The sequence below is a fragment of the Ictalurus furcatus genome, chromosome 18 (genome assembly GCF_023375685.1).
Source record: "Ictalurus furcatus strain D&B chromosome 18, Billie_1.0, whole genome shotgun sequence".
In the NCBI taxonomy this organism is placed as follows: Eukaryota; Metazoa; Chordata; class Actinopteri; order Siluriformes; family Ictaluridae; genus Ictalurus; species Ictalurus furcatus.
The window spans coordinates 1,243,669-1,257,500 of record NC_071272.1 but is presented as its reverse complement, the minus strand read 5'-3'; the positions used below and the strand labels follow the sequence as shown (position 1 = coordinate 1,257,500).

The window sequence follows — 13,832 nt, the reverse complement described above, 5'->3', positions numbered from 1 at the left end:
AGTATGCAGCAGATGTGGGAACTAAGACTGATCTGGTGACCATCAACCCAAGCATCATCACAGAGCGGTGAGCAGGGGGTTGGGAGTCTCACAGGCGCTGGAAGAGCACCAAGAAAGTGTGTGTGTGGGGGTGTATATTTATATGGACCATATATTTGTCCATATTGGTCCATATATTTGGACCAAATATTTGTTCAGTTCTACTGAAATTTTTATTCATATTCATGATTTTTTGAAAAAAAAAAAAAAAAAAGGCAGCTCAAATAGACTGAAATAACAGCACTGTATTCTCAGTTTTTAATTCATTATTTATTTATTTCTTTGAAACACTGCAGTCTCAAATACAGTGGCTGCTTCCTGAAACGTTCACGTTCACATTTAACAAATCCATAACTAGCCGTTATCATAAACTCTCAGACTTCATTGCTGAGCATGTGTTTATGTGACTTGAATCATAATCGTTGTTTTAAAAAAAACAAAAACAAAAAACGAACAGATCATGGAATACTTGTGCACTCAGATTTTGATGATAATCAAATACCATTTGAATGTATTTGAAAATTATTAACATAAATAAGCATATTTCATAATACAAACTAGTGTATATCATCAGAGATATTACAAAATTACATTACAGAAGGTCAATTATGCACAAATTATTTACACTGAATTTATGTAAAACTTGCAAAATCCCTAATTCCCTAATGCACGATTAAACCCTTTAACAGAGGAACAGAAACGATGTACACAAATGCACTTGTTCACGTATACTGCCTCTTACAGGTTCCAGAAACTGGAGAAGTGGCGGCGGCCGTTCTATGAAGTCCTGGCAAGCTACGAGAATGCATCTGTGGTGCTGCCTGCGTTTTATAACGCACGCAATACTGACGTGTCCTTTCGTGTCAAGTATGCGCTGGATGACTTCGGTGGCAGCGCTGCACGCGGTGTTTTCTTCTTCCACCCACAGTACCTCCTGGGTGCACAACGCTTCTGGGCGGCACAGGGTGTCCATGCCAAACGCTTAAGCAGTGGCCTCATGCTGGTCACAGCGGCGCTCGAACTATGCCAAGAGGTGCACCTCTACGGCTTCTGGGCATTCCCCATGAACCCAGCAGGCATATTCGTTACGCACCACTACTACGACAATGTCAAACCACGCCCGGGGTTCCATGCCATGCCGCACGAGATCTTCAATTTCCTGCACATGCATGCACGTGGAATCCTACACGTGCATACGGGGATGTGCAGGTGATGGCATTCGCCACCGAAGCTGCCGTTCGGTCAGCAGTTTATTTTTCAAACGAGGCGCTTCCAGTTGAAAGCCAGTGGTGTGAAACTCAAATTAAGCTTCTGAGTGTGTTTGCATGTGAAAGACAGTATGCTAATGTGGTTTCCACTGAGATGACTTCTGATCTGGTTTAGTGAATTCAAGCCAGGGGTCAGATTTAGTGTCTGAAACACAATATCGCTCTCTTTAAGGGCGACCATTTTGTTTCACGCTATGTTTTTAATATTGATAACATATCATTTTGTCCGTGCCGTCGCTACATGGTCCTTGTTTTGTGCAAGGTATTTTGTGCAGTTGTTTTATTTTTATTTATTTATTTATTTTTTGGTGAAACATCAAAATGGTGGTTTTCTGTGAACGGACCGTGAAACCTCAATAAGCCTACATATGACTCATGCACACCATAGATCTATTTATCACTTAAATATAAATGACTTATTATAATAATCATATAAGTGCTATTCTTTTCATCAAATATTGTTGCAGCTCTAAAGTCTGGTTGTAATAAAGTTTATGGTCTCAAACAAAGCAAACAGATTCGCATAAGGACAGGACAGAACATTTCTTATCTAGACAAACCAAACAAACAAATAAACAAAAAACCAGTCTGAAAAGCGCTGCATTCGAAGTGTCATTGAAAATAATGGGGTACGTCAACATAACATGGGAATATAAAGTGGGAATATAATCTCACTTTACAGTTCTTGTTTTAAATAGTTTATGAATAGTTTATGAGTATTTTTAAACATTTATTTAAAACTGTTGTGCAGAATTTATGAAGCCTTTACAGTGTTCATTTTTAAGACCCGTCCTCAGTCATGGAGGATTTGTCATACGAAACTGTTTGGACTGTTTGTTATGAGACTGTTTGGACCACCGTAAGCCTCATAGTGAACCGAGGCTTTCAGAAACAGATATTTCTATCAGAATAATGATTTATATACAAGGAGCAAGTGTTTTGTCAGTATTCTTTTGAGCTTGCTCATACATGAGAACAGAGGGGACTCGTAGGAAAGACTTTTTTTTTAAATATATATATATAATAAAGAAAAAGCAGACAACAGAAGACAAAGTGTGGTGTACCACACAAATGATGTATTGAAATATCATACTGGAGATATGGACGACACGGAGAAGACACAGACTTGACTATATAATTAAGGCCTATAAATGACGGTCATCAGCTTCTCTTTGTCGTTTAGGGACAAATTTTAACTTTGGGAGCATTTGTGAATTTCTGTCTTTCTTTTTTTGTTCTTGGTGCCTTTATGTGTCACGCCATATTCCCTCGTTGATGCCATCATTCTGAATGGCATTCTTTTGGTTCATCTTGTACCTTTAAAAATCTTTAAAAATATTGAATTCACATCATTCAAAACGTCTGGGTTACGCACGTAAACCTGTTCCCTGAGAAGGTACCGGTATGTGAAGTCTGTGTAAAATCACACATATTTATAGGCCGGCTGTGCTCAGGGGATGTGGCGTGTTGCGTGAGTTATAAAAGGTGCCTGTAAAGCATGTCATCAGCTTCTCTTTGTCTGATGCGAAGAAGCAATTTACAAGCATACGCCAGTATGACAAAGCTACGCAACATCTCGTTCCCTTCTCAGGGAACAGGGTTACATGCGTAACCCAGACATTCCCTTTCAAAGGTAACTCAACGTTGCGGGAGCTTCACGCTGTGGGAACGAGTATACCCACTCTGTCATACTGAGGGTATGGCCTGTCCAAAAAGGTCTGTGCCTGAGGGTCACTGCAAGATCCTCGAACCTGGGGTGGAATTCATGTCCAAACTGTAATACCGAATGAATGTGTGTGGCATAGACCACCCCGACACAGCATACACATCCTGAAAGGGTACCCCTTTGGATAAAGCCTTTGAGGAGGTGACCAAAGCCCTTTTGCCCAGGGGTGTAGCGAGGTCGCACGCCTCAAAATCGATAGAGATTGCTGCCACTATCCAATTAGAGATGCACTGCTTTGACACAGCATCATCTCTACTCTCACTGCCAAAGCAGACTGCTCCGACTTACACCACTGGTCAGAGCGGTGGACTTAAGTACAAAGAGGAATCTCCAAGGGAGTGTCATCCAGCAGGGATATCATCTCTGAGAACCATATTCGAGCTGGCCAATAAGGTGCTACTAGCAGTAGACGTAGACGGTCTTGGCAAACTCTTGCTAAAACTTGTGGGAGCAGAGCAATCGGGGGAAAGGCATACAGATGTGACCTCGGCCATGTGTATGCCATGGTGACCAGCCCTAATGGTGTGGGAGGAGAGAAGGCAAACCACAGCGGGCAGTGTGTTGTATCCTTGGAGGCGAACACATCCACTTCCGCTTGGCCGAACCTCCGCCGTATGGACTCCACCACTTGTAGATGGAGCCTCCAATTCCCGGGCCCCAGCCCCTGCCTCGACAGGATGTCTGCCGCACATTGCACTCACTGAAAAAACTTTCCCTTCCCCCAAAGAAGAATTAGTTGTGTCTGCCTGAACAGAGGGCGTGAACGTTGATATATCATACCAACGCTTTATTGTCTGTCATAACTAACACATGGTGACCTCTCAACTGAGCAAGAAAGAATTTCAGTGCTAGGAATACGCCTCACATTTCTAGGTGATTTATATGCGACTCTAGACGAGGGACTGTCCAGAGACCGTGAGTTGAACTGCCGTCTAAGACCGTGCCCCAGCCCATGAGAGAGGTATCTGTCATTACTGTCTTGCGATAAGGAGATGCCCCTAGAGTGTGACCTGAGGCTAGAAACCGGGGACACCTCCAAGTTCTCAGAGCACTTAGGTATCGCCGCATGACACTGATTACTCTCAGGGGTTTCGTCCTCATTTTCTGACTGTTTTCCCACTGTTTTCAGTACCTTGGATAGCTCTAATTTTATAAAAGTTATATTTGACAGCAAAATGATCAACAACAGTGACTCTTGCTCAAAGTTGATAGGATTGATCCTAGGTGTGTTGGGGATAGACATGCCCTCATCGTAGTTGAATCCCATAAAACCCCTAGAAAAGTCGTCCTCTGAACTGGAGAAAGCATTAAGGTTCAACCTGAGCCCGAAGCTCCTTATGTGGCCAAGAACAACATCTCGATGTTGAATTGCCAGCTCCCTGGACTGCACTAGAATTAACCAGTAGTCCAGGTAGTTTAGTACACCGATGCCCTGGAATTGCACTGGAGCCAGAGTGGCATCCATGCACTTTGTGACGGTGCGAGGGGATAAAGCTAGACCGAAGGGAAGAACCTGGTATTGATATGCGTTGCCTTCAAATGCTAACCTCAGGAACTTCCTGTGACTGGGCAATATTTCTATAAGGAAATATGCGTCTTGTAGATCTATCGTCACAAACCAATCCTCAAACTGAATCTGTGTAACGATAAGTTTGAGCGTCAACCTCTTGAACCTGTATGTCCGAAGAGTACGGTTCAGATGACGGAGATCTAAAATTGGCCGCATACTCTCGTCTTTTTGGCGGACCAGGAAATAACGGCTGTAAAAACCTCTCTCCCTCAGAGAAAGAAAATGGCATTAGCCGTGTTGCCGAACCGGCTGGAAGGTTCAACAGGAGCATCCAGAGACAAATCTGTGGTCCGGCGAAGCTCCGCCACCGCTTCGGGCCCAATTCCCTCCCCACTGTTGAGCTCATTCAATAGGTCTGCTTTGTAGGTCTGCAACACTGCCGTTGTGGCTTCGCTGAAGACATGGTTTACAGGCATCGACACGTGAAATGCCACGTCACCTGCCCACAGCAGTCCTGTAAATAGACTTCAGATACCGGTCACGCACGAAGGCGCTTCCCACAACATGAAGCTCACGCAATGTTGCGTTCCCTCAGAAAGGGAACTGGCACCGTTTGACAAATGTTTAATTTAAGAGTCTCCGTGTGTGAGATGGGTTTACTTGTATATTGTCCATCTTATATGGATCTTTTCAGGAAGGTGTGAACCTTTTTGGAGAGCAACAGCAACATTCTGTGAGTTTCTGCTCACTCACTATTGGAAAATATGTACACTGTGTTGCGGAACAAACATAATTGATTCATTATGCTCACATAGAGGTGGTGTCAGGTTCCACCGCAATGGTGAATAATTGATCACATTCTGAGGTTGATCAGTGTTAATCTGACTAACATTGTTTGATTTCTCCATGGAAGTCATTTCCAGTGCCAGACAGAAACACAGTGTCTTACCAAAGCATGTTCTACATATTCTTAACCCTATACTGGAATCACAACTCGTTCACTTAAGAATTTGAGGAATCAAATAAAATGACAAAAGGGACATATGAAGAAAGCTTTCAAACATGGTTTTACTGTACTATGTGCAATAATCACTGTCTTTATCAAATGTGTAAATAAATTCATTTGGAATTACTGATTCTGTCCTCTGTCTCCATCGATCCATCTAACCAGCCGACCAACCAGTCTGACCAACCATCCCGACCAACCTAGTGCTCGTTAACCCTCTCTGATTTTGAGGCCAAATATACTGTATATCCAGACTTGGGGAGTAATGGTATACATGTAACAGCGTTACGTAATCTGGATACAAAAAACTGGTAACTGTAATCTGTTACAGTTACGTCAAAAACAAAGAAATCAGATTACAGTAAAAAAAATGGGAATACTATCAGGATGACAATTTTTTTTTCATTTAAAACCGAAGAAATTAATCTTTTGACATTATATAGACAGGTGCTTGATTATAGTTCTGGTTCTCTATTGCTAGTCATGGCTCACATGAGCAACCTCCTGATAGAAATTAATACAAATTGTTCTCTCGAATGCATTTGTTAAGGTGACCATATGTCCTCTTTTTCCCGGACATGTCCTCTTTTTCACACGTTAACAAAAGGCTTCCGGCCAAGATTTCTAAATTTGAGAAAATGTCCTGGATTCGGCTTTAGTTTCATTATGATGTGCTTATGGTCTAATAATGCGTCATGTGTGCGCATGTTTGCATTGCTTTAACCCCTCTCTGTAATTCCCACCTTCTCACACACCAATTGGTCAATTATAAAACGCTTGCAGCAACTATTGGCCAAATTCCTGTCTCTAAACCGTTAGCCTAAGGGCTGTTGGTAGAGCCTAAGCTGAAGGGCGGTTGTGTACGGCATCAAACAGTCGCTTGACGATTGCAGCAAATGACAGCTGTCTGGAGTCGAAACAACGCCCATGGCCATATAAGGTCATTTTTAATTTCATGTTATCACACTGCTTCGTATTACGTGGTCATTCAAATATGTAAATGAGGGCAGAAGGTACACTTGTGGCATCTATTTTATTTATTTATTTATTTATTTAAAACAAATCCAAACGTCGAACATTGTTTTAAGCGCTAAATAAAAGTATTTCAGATCAGTTGGAATGATTAAAAACACTGGCCAAAGTATAAAGCGGTGTTGTCACTAGTTCGTTTATTTTGATGATACTAAACGTGATACTTCAGGAGCATTTCACTAGAAGAGGAGGAACGTGCCCATTGAAAGATTAGAAGGTCGGATGTCAGTGTTTCATTTAGTCATCTGACCTCTGAATTGTCAACGTATCATGCTCCTTAAGAAAATATGAATTATTTAATACACTACGCAGATGAGTATAGCCTATCATGTAGCCTATACAGAGATGCTCAGGGGGCGGGGGAGATGAAACACCCACACACATACAGCTTGCTCCCCTCGATCCAGTATTGAAAATTCATTAAGTAAACACCAAGTTTATAAAAATGACATATTGTTATTATATTTAATTCCTTTTTTTTTTTTTTTTAATATTTCACGCATGCTTATGCTCTTATTCTGACTTTCAGTGCTACGAGTTGTCACAAAGTGAGAGCCTGAGATGGAGGGAATTGCAGTGAAAGTGTTTTATTAGAGAGAGTCAGACAGACGAATCCCAAACATGAGTCAGAATCAAAACCGGGAACAGGCGATCTACAGGCGATCTACGAACAACGGTAACAGGGATATACAAAAACACAATCGAAGAGATGGAACAGGGTCAATAAATAGATTATCGAGACACAGAACAAAAATGCTCAGCAAAGTCAGGCGGGTACACACCGAATAGTACTTCGCCTTTGACCGAAAAGAATAAACGCTGACTTATCCTTGTTTAATTGGAGAAAGTCCAATTAACACTTCACATCAGCCATACATTTATACAGAGACTCAGTAGAGGGTTGCTTCCCATGTTTAATACGAAAGTAAAGTTGAGAATCATCAGCATACAGATGGTAGTATATGCCACGCAAAGATCTTTTCACATGGAAGCATGCAACGGGAAAACAAAACAGGTTCCAAGATGGAGCCCTGAGGAATCCCACACTTTAATGTTACAACCGATAAAGAACAGTTCTCTAAACAAACTGAACTGGTTCTACCCTTAAGATATGAGGAGCCCCAATCCGAGGCTAATCCCTGAATACCAACATGGTCTCTTAGGTGATCGATCAGAATGTCGTGATCGACCGTATCGAAAGCGGCACTAAGATCAAGCAGCAGAAGAGCAACAGGACGTCAGTAACTGTAATTAAATTGCATAGATTTAAAATGTAACGCGTTATCAGAACAAGTCATTAGAATACAGTAACGCGTTACAAACTTTACTCAACTCTGGTTGTCCCTAAACGTATGTGTTTCTATTGTTTACATATCTCAAACATGAAGCAGCTCAATATTAAATTACAGAGGATAAGCATGAAAAGATATAAGATGTTGTAATGATGTATAGAAAGAGGAAACATAAACAGAGAGTCAAACAGCAGTGGTTATATACACACGAGTATCATGTCCAGGTGAATATCTAATTGCTATTCTTCTTTATATATCTTCTCAGGTAGGTCATCATTAGGAGTATGGTATGTGTTTGTTTGTATTTTCTTCTGTTGGTTTTAAACTTCAATGGAGGGATATTTATGGTAGCTGAACAGCTATCACTGGGTCCTGTGTATTCATGGTGAGGGGTCTCTGTTAAACAGTCTTATCATTGTAATGTAATCGTACGGATTCATTTATTTACATTAATTTAATTGCTTTGATAGGATTGGACGTATGTATTCTTAGCGATGTGTGTGTGTGTGTGTGTGTGTGTGTGTGTGTGTGTGCAGTAAAGCTATCCGTGCCTAATGAATAATGAAAGTTTTGAAGCCCATCCCCTCTCCTCCCCTTACACACACTCTCTCTCTCTCTCTCTCTCTCTCTCTCTCTCTCTCTCTCTCGCTCCTTGCGCCTCTCGATTTTCACTAGCTCACCCCCAAGTTGTAACACGTTTACGTAGAAATATCAGGTGCTTTTGGCTGCCATTATGAACAGGATGAGTAGCATAAACACGGAATGGACAGGCAAATTGATGCATAAAATCAGGCACAAACTGATAATATTTCAATATTCCTGCCCTATAAAGCCAGGTTTAATATCTACTTTCATTAATTTCATATATACATATAATGAAAATACAAACTTTTTACAAACCGTGTGTGTGTGAGATCTGGAGAGGAAACAACACTGTCCTCCTCGAAGACAGAACAGAATAAGGTCACAAATAATGTATGAATATAGATATGATAGAAGAGTGTCTTAAAGCTGTAGCAAATAATTTGATGGCTACAAGGTCATGTGACCCATTCCCCATCCAGTAATTATTCAGGAGCTCCACACTACACTGCAAGACCTGTAACAAGCTCCACACTGAGGCCCAGTTCCAGCTGCACCTTTGCACCTGGGGTCAGGCGGCGTCACCCAACACCACTGAAACAGACGAGGAAACACTCTTCATGCTGCTAGATGAATAAAAGATGCCGGCAAGAGTGAAAAAAAGCCCCGAAACTGAAGAAAGGGATGACAGAACAGAGGAGAAGGAGCCAAAGGTGAAAGGAAAGAGTCGGACCTCTGCCAGCCCAGACGCACCGGACAGTGAGAAGAGAAGAAAAAGACCCAAGAGCACAGCAGACGATGGAGAGGAGAAGAGTAAGAAAGTGCAGAAAAAGAAGGGAGGAACAGATGAGAAGGTAAAGAAGAAAAAGAAAGGAGAGGAAGACGTGAAGGAGGATGCTGAGGCAGTAGATGGAGAAGAGGATGGTGATGAGCAGAACAACAATGAGCCAGTCAAAAAGGAAAAGCAGAAAAAAGAGAAACCTCCAGCAGTGGAAGATGGTGAGGAGGTGAAAAAAGAGAAAGAGAAAAAGAAGAAGAAGAAGAAGAAAGAGGCAGAAAGTGAGGTGGCAGCAGGAGCCGAAGAAGGAGAAGAGGACGACATGGAAAAGAAGAGTAAAGACGGAAAAAAGAAGAAGAAGTCTGCTGAAGAGGCTGAGGAGGACGAGGAAGTCCAGGAGGAAGAGACCGAAGAGGAAGAGGAGAACAAAAACAAGAAGAAAAAGGATAAAAAGAAGAAGAAGGGTTCAGAGAGTGATGATGAAAAGAAAGGGAAGAAAGGGAAGAAAAAGAACAAGCAGCTAGATTACGCTGAGCTCTACCAGCAGGAGATTAGGAATTATCACTCGGAGGACTCGGATGGGTACGAAGATGAATACTATAAGAAAAAAGGTACTCACGCATTTTATTATTTCTCGTTTGCAAGCATACAGGAATGCTATAAATGCACACTATTCCATGTAGTGTCACGTGGGGGCATTTTTCTGTTTTAATTCATCTGAGTGTATATGAAGCAAACATATAGGAAATGGAAATTTATCATGGAATTTGCACAAAGTATTCATATTTTAGTTTTAGTGTCATATTCCCAAGTGTAGCTCAGTTTCTGTAGACTCCTGAAACCTTCATTTTCCTGGAAGACCCCTATCTGATTGGCTGTCATTTTCTCAAGCTCATTTTCATAGGCGAGCAACTAGAGGGCTATCCTGATGAATCACAGATCCTGTAAGCTAATCTTTGATTAGCATCTAATTTTACTGCTGCACCATTATTAAGATAAGAAAGAGAAGAAACTTCAGATAAGATGACTCGTAACGAACCTATATAAGCTTCTGAGAACGCTTTCCACTAGATTTTGGCGCATGGCTTTTGGGATGTGAACATTTAGCTCCAAGGGCATTAATCAGGCCAGGCATCGATGTAGAATGTAGAAATCTTTGGGCTCAGACGTCATTCCAATTCATCCCGAAGGTGTTCGGTGAGGTTGAGGTCAGAGCTCTGTGCAGGTCACTTGAGTTCCTCCACACCAGCCTTGGCAAACTGTCTTCAGGCACCTCATTTTGGCACAGGGGCACTGTCATGCTGGAACATGTTTGGGCCTTTAGTTCCTGTGGAGGGAGATTGTCATGCTACAACATACAGAGACATTCTATACAATTGTGTGCTTTTATATATGTGGCAATAGTTTTGAGCAGGCCCACGTAGGGGTGCGGGTGTCCACAAATTTTTATCCACAAACCACCTCTGCTAGCTAGTGCCCAGGAGCCTGTTCTGATTAGCAAACTCTTACATTTGCCAGTCATGGCAGAGGCATGGTGGCACGAGGAGAAGCTGGCAAGTGACCAGCACTGGATTTGAACAGCCTGACACCTCTCTATGGGCTGAAACACAATGCCCTAATTGGTCTATTCATGCAGCCTCCTTATGTTCATACATTTCTAGGAAGAAATCGGTCAGGCGTAGCAATTAAGAACAACTTCCCGGAGACAATATCACCAATAAAAACACAGAGCCTTGGTTATGAAACCATTTTATTTTGCCATTTGGAGAATGAGTGTTTCAAATACAAGCTGGTTATTCATTTACAGTTCTAGTGAATCAAACAACCCAGGAAAAAGTAAGAGTTGATGCATACTTATCAAATAGCATTCGCAACAATTAACATATTTCTATCTAACCTCAATTCAAGAGTCAGACTGTTCCAAACTGCTGTTTATTGCTGACCCAACACGTTTTCTAGCTGAACCAGCAGACCCACTGGGTGATATTAGATTAGACAAATCCAGAATGAAACTCAGACCCTCAGACTCAAACAGATGTCCTGTTCAGCTCTCAAATCAATGATGCTTTCATTTTTTTTGTTGTCATTGTTGTTTTATATTTTTCCACACTTCTGGTTATTTCTAAACTCCTCCAGAGCTTTCCAAGTACTATCTGTGTAGAGCTGGAGAATATTCTGGGGTGAAACGTGATCTTATGAGAATATTGGGAGTGGACAAATGATCCTTTGATGTACAAAGAATAAGATAAATAATTTGTGGCTTTCCTGGCTGAGATTGTAGAGACGTCTTTCTCAAGTAACTGATGTTATATGGACGAGACATAAGGTCTGCATAACTCGAATCGGTTTTCACGGAATAACACTAGTCGCTATTGTTAATAACGTAATGTTAAAAAAAAAAAAAAGACAAGAAAACGTACAGTAATCATGATTATCACAGAAAGTTAAATGGTGCAAAGGTTTTACACAAGCTTTAATGATTGCAAATTTGTTTTGAATTTGTACTAACCACCCATGAAAAACAACTGTGGTAAAGGTGATGGGTGGAGCTATGAAATAGAATTAATATTCATGAGTTGGATCGTTTAAATGGTTCATCAGACCCGGTTGCTTCAGACAGTCGATGAAGACATCTTAATTGGTTCATCCCTGTCCTGGCATTATACTTAGCTAATATTTATGAGTCAGATTTCTGGTTTTATGCCTCAAAGACCTGATTGTAAAAACGTTTACTTGGCAAACCCACAACCCTTCGCATTGTTCAAGAATGAGAGCCATAACGAAGGTGACAGAATTGTTCTTTTTCCCGGCGGCCTCGGCTAAGTTACAACTTTTTACCTTCACCAATTTTGCCCTTTACAGTTTAACACTGAAGGGCTAGCGGGATTGTGTTCTTGCTCCGTTCTGAATTACATCCAGTAGTGCAAACACCGGTCAGGGTAACTGTATTAGAACACCACTTTTCAGTGTGATGCTGCAATCCACGTAGTACTCAGATATTTCAGATGTTTGATCGGAAATATAGTATTTCGATAAAGTATTTACAGTGTTATTTAAATAATACCAGTCTAATATGTCAGTGCTGTATTGTAGTTAATACTGTATGTGTGACTTCTAGTAGAAAGGTGGTTACCAGTTCTCACTCACCTTTGGAGCAATCAGGTTTCTTTCCATTTTAAAGCACTTCCTAATGGGGCAGAGACACAGAGGTCAAATCGGTTCGATTTTCAGAAGCAGAGAAGAAAAAATGAAGAGCCGACAGTGTTCATTATCATCATTTGGTGTTGGGAAATTCAGTACGTAGTCTAAGGCTAAACTAAACCGACTTTCTCTCTTTATGGTTGTCTCTTTTATAGTGTATGAGGTGGTGACAGTAACAGGCGATGTGAAAGCAGCAGGAACCGATGCTAATGTTTTTGTCACCTTGTACGGAGAGTATGGTGTTACACCGAAGGTTCTCCTCGCCAGCAAGTGAGTTCACCATCCTTCTGAAGATTTGCAGGAGATCCTCCAACTGTTATGGTTTAAGATATTTTATATGATTCCATTCTATTCTATTTTAATAGAGAATAAGCCAGAGTATCCCTAGTTTTAACGTGCAGAAGATCATCGGCAGACATTTCAGTTCTGGAAAAGTTTTTCTTTTCTGTGGTGAAGTTCTCTACGAAATAGGATGCAGTCCGTTGAAATGACAAGGGTTTATATGTAAAAACTGAGGTGAATACTATCTATATAAATGGCGTTTAATGGTTGGTTTGGGCCTTTAGTTAAAAAGATAGATAAAAATGTGTAAACCCAACCAGTGTACATTTTTTCGCACACCGGTAATCGTTAATTCCGTGTGTTAAGTGTTACCAAGGGCTGGACTGGAAAGCTCCATGTTTCCAGTCTAGGCAAATTGATAAATTCCCATAGAATTGAGTTTTGTTAAAAACGAGACATGTTTAGACAGAGTAGGTAACGCAGTGGAATGTAAAGATGAACAATGGCGTGATGTTTAATTGTATAATTCTGTCTTTCTTTTTGCTTTCTCAGCACTGAAAGGAGGTATTACCTTATTAAAAAAAGGCCACTCAATAACTTGTGTGGCAGTGCATTGTTCTTTGATGATTTTTATATTTGTATATATATATATATATAGAGCATTCTGGGTGCTTTTATCATGACCTTCCGTCCGGTTCATACACACACAACGAGGCACACACACCCTTTCACACAAATTACAAAAAGCATCACAAACTATATTCAAACCAACTGAACTATTCTGTAATAGTAAGCTGCTAAATTGACTCTCTTATGTGCAGGATTGCAATGTACACTCGTCGTTAATAAGAAGGAGAAGTAGATCAAATGGCATCCTAATCTTATTCAGCGCAATGGGATAGGATGGTTATATGAATCTACTCCCAGTCTCAAAAAATGAAAAGCTAACTCAGTCTGCATGTGTGATAAATTTTCTACATGCACTTTTTTTTGTGTGTGTGCGTGTAGAATTTATGTGCATGCTGTAACCAGACTCTTGAAACTCTTTTTTTTTGTTTGTTTTTTTTCTTCATGCATTAATCAATAAGTCAGGAAATTACGCAGATATTGATTAAT

The 13,832-nt window shown here is 40.9% G+C and overlaps 2 protein-coding genes across 6 annotated transcripts in view; both read left to right on the top strand.

Moving 5' to 3' along the window:
* st8sia5 (ST8 alpha-N-acetyl-neuraminide alpha-2,8-sialyltransferase 5) overlaps positions 1-5,679 on the top strand; it is a 20,008-nt gene extending 14,329 nt beyond the window's left edge. For all 5 annotated transcript variants that reach the window (XM_053648496.1, XM_053648495.1, XM_053648493.1 and 2 more), the window contains 2 exons: positions 1-67; positions 784-5,679. The exon at positions 1-67 is cut by the window's left edge and continues 26 nt beyond it. In XM_053648496.1, the coding sequence (XP_053504471.1) occupies positions 1-67; positions 784-1,252 (536 nt within the window). In that variant the 3' untranslated portion in view covers positions 1,253-5,679. The remainder of the gene's footprint in view (positions 68-783) is intronic.
* Positions 5,680-9,104: 3,425 nt separating this feature from the next.
* Positions 9,105-13,832, top strand: part of LOC128622666 (lipoxygenase homology domain-containing protein 1-like) — a 33,512-nt gene continuing 28,784 nt past the window's right edge. The window contains exons 1-2 of the mRNA XM_053649360.1: positions 9,105-9,844; positions 12,590-12,704. Of these exons, the coding sequence (XP_053505335.1) occupies positions 9,556-9,844; positions 12,590-12,704 (404 nt within the window). The 5' untranslated portion in view covers positions 9,105-9,555. The remainder of the gene's footprint in view (positions 9,845-12,589; positions 12,705-13,832) is intronic.